Consider the following 1,900-nt stretch of genomic DNA (forward strand, 5'->3'; position numbering starts at 1 on the left):
TAGTCGTGCCGCCATATCCCGTAACTTTACAAAATAAATTATAAAGTGGTACGGCAGCAAAGCTAAGTAGTACCATGCTAACTATTAGTCCTAGCAAGGAAAACGCTAAACTTTTATTAGATTTTTTAGACATTATTTGATTTTATTTAAAAATACTCTAGAAATAGTTTATTTTAGAACATATATATGATATTATAAAGAAAATTAATTAGTGAGGTTAGTAATGACTAGTAATATTAATGCATTAGCAATCTCTAGTGAATCTGGCTTTTATAGCTACTTACAGAAAATTAACAAAATTCCTTCACTAACGCAAGAAGAAGAGTTTTTGCTGGCTAAATCTTACTTAGAGCAGAATGATCTGCAAGCGGCACATAAGCTAGTAACTAGCCATCTTAAGTTAGTTGCAAAAATTGCAACTGGTTATAGAACTTATGGTTTTACTGTTACCGAATTAGTATCGGAAGGTAATATAGGTTTAATGCAAGCAGTGAAAAAATTCAATCCTGAGCTTGGTTTTCGTTTGTCAACTTATGCTATATGGTGGATTAAAGCTGCTATCCAAGAATATATATTAAAATCTTGGTCATTAGTAAAGATGGGTACGACTGCTACACAGAAAAAATTATTTTTCAGCCTTAGTAAAATTAAAAATAAAATCACTAATTTATATTCAAGAGCTATTACAAGCGATGATTTTGTCCAAATCGCTGATGAATTAGGCGTTTCAAGTAGATAAGCTATGCCGGTCCGGGCCCACTTTTGCTCATTTTTACATGTTATTTCTTATGGGAAATTCTAAGGTCCATTTTGCACCTTTTTGTTCCTTTTTATGCAATGCTGGCTGCCTAACCTTAACGCATACTTATTATTAATGTATGTATATTGTATTCAATTACAACCCATCTGAACCACACTTGTTAACACACTTACATCATACTCTTTACTTACCATTATTTGTAATTTAGCATACGTAGCGTACGTTGGTATAATTGTCAACATAACTTCTTCATGTATTAACAGCGAATATTAATAATATTATATGGATTGCTTAAAAAAATTTTACTTACTACTATAAGATTTGAACGCGGGCCCTCATGAGTGGAAGTCTACTATGCTAACCACTCAACCACAAGACCTTGTTACAACATAGACAAAAAAAGTTAATAACATAAAAACGTTTTTACAAAATATACTGAAAACCAGACTGGTTTCTAAACAGACCAGTATTAAACAGGTCAAACCAGTATTAAACAGACCAGTATTAAACAGGTCAAAACCAGTATTAAACAGATACAGACCAGTATTAAACAGGTCAAAACCAGTATTAAACAGATACAGACCAGTATTAAACAGGTTAAAACCAGTATTAAACAGATACAGACCAGTATTAAACAGGTTAAAACCAGTATTAAACAGGTCAAAACCAGTATTAAACAGATACAGACCAGTATTAAACAGGTTAAAACCAGTATTAAACAGATACAGATCAGTATTAAACAAGTCAAAACCAGTATTAAACAGATACAGACCAGTATAAAACAGATACAGACCAGTATTAAACAGGTTAAAACCAGTATTAAACAGATACAGACCAGTATTAAACAGGTCAAAACCAGTATTAAACAGATACAGACCAGTATTAAACAGATCAAAACCAGTATTAAACAGATACAGACCAGTATTAAACAGGTCTGTATCTGTTTAATACTCGTTTTGATCTGTTTAATACTGGTTTTGATCTGTTTAATACTGGTTTTGACCTGTTTAATACTGGTCTGTATCTGTTTAATACTGGTTTTAACCTGTTTAATACTGGTCTGTATCTGTTTTATACTGGTCTGTATCTGTTTAATACTGGTTTTGACTTGTTTAATACTGATCTGTATCTGTTTAATAC

The 1,900-nt window shown here is 31.7% G+C and overlaps 1 protein-coding gene across 1 annotated transcript; it reads left to right on the forward strand.

The window, feature by feature from the left end:
* The first annotated feature begins 223 nt into the window (after nucleotides 1–223).
* LOC123296352 (RNA polymerase sigma factor RpoH-like) lies at nucleotides 224–739 on the forward strand. The gene is made up of 2 exons (XM_044877817.1): nucleotides 224–602; nucleotides 681–739. Exons 1-2 carry the CDS (start codon nucleotides 224–226, stop codon nucleotides 737–739), a joined length of 438 nt encoding a protein of 145 aa, XP_044733752.1.
* Nucleotides 740–1,900: the final 1,161 nt, after the last annotated feature.

The sequence above is a fragment of the Chrysoperla carnea genome, chromosome 1, assembly GCF_905475395.1.
Source record: "Chrysoperla carnea chromosome 1, inChrCarn1.1, whole genome shotgun sequence".
Lineage (NCBI taxonomy): Eukaryota > Metazoa > Arthropoda > Insecta > Neuroptera > Chrysopidae > Chrysoperla > Chrysoperla carnea.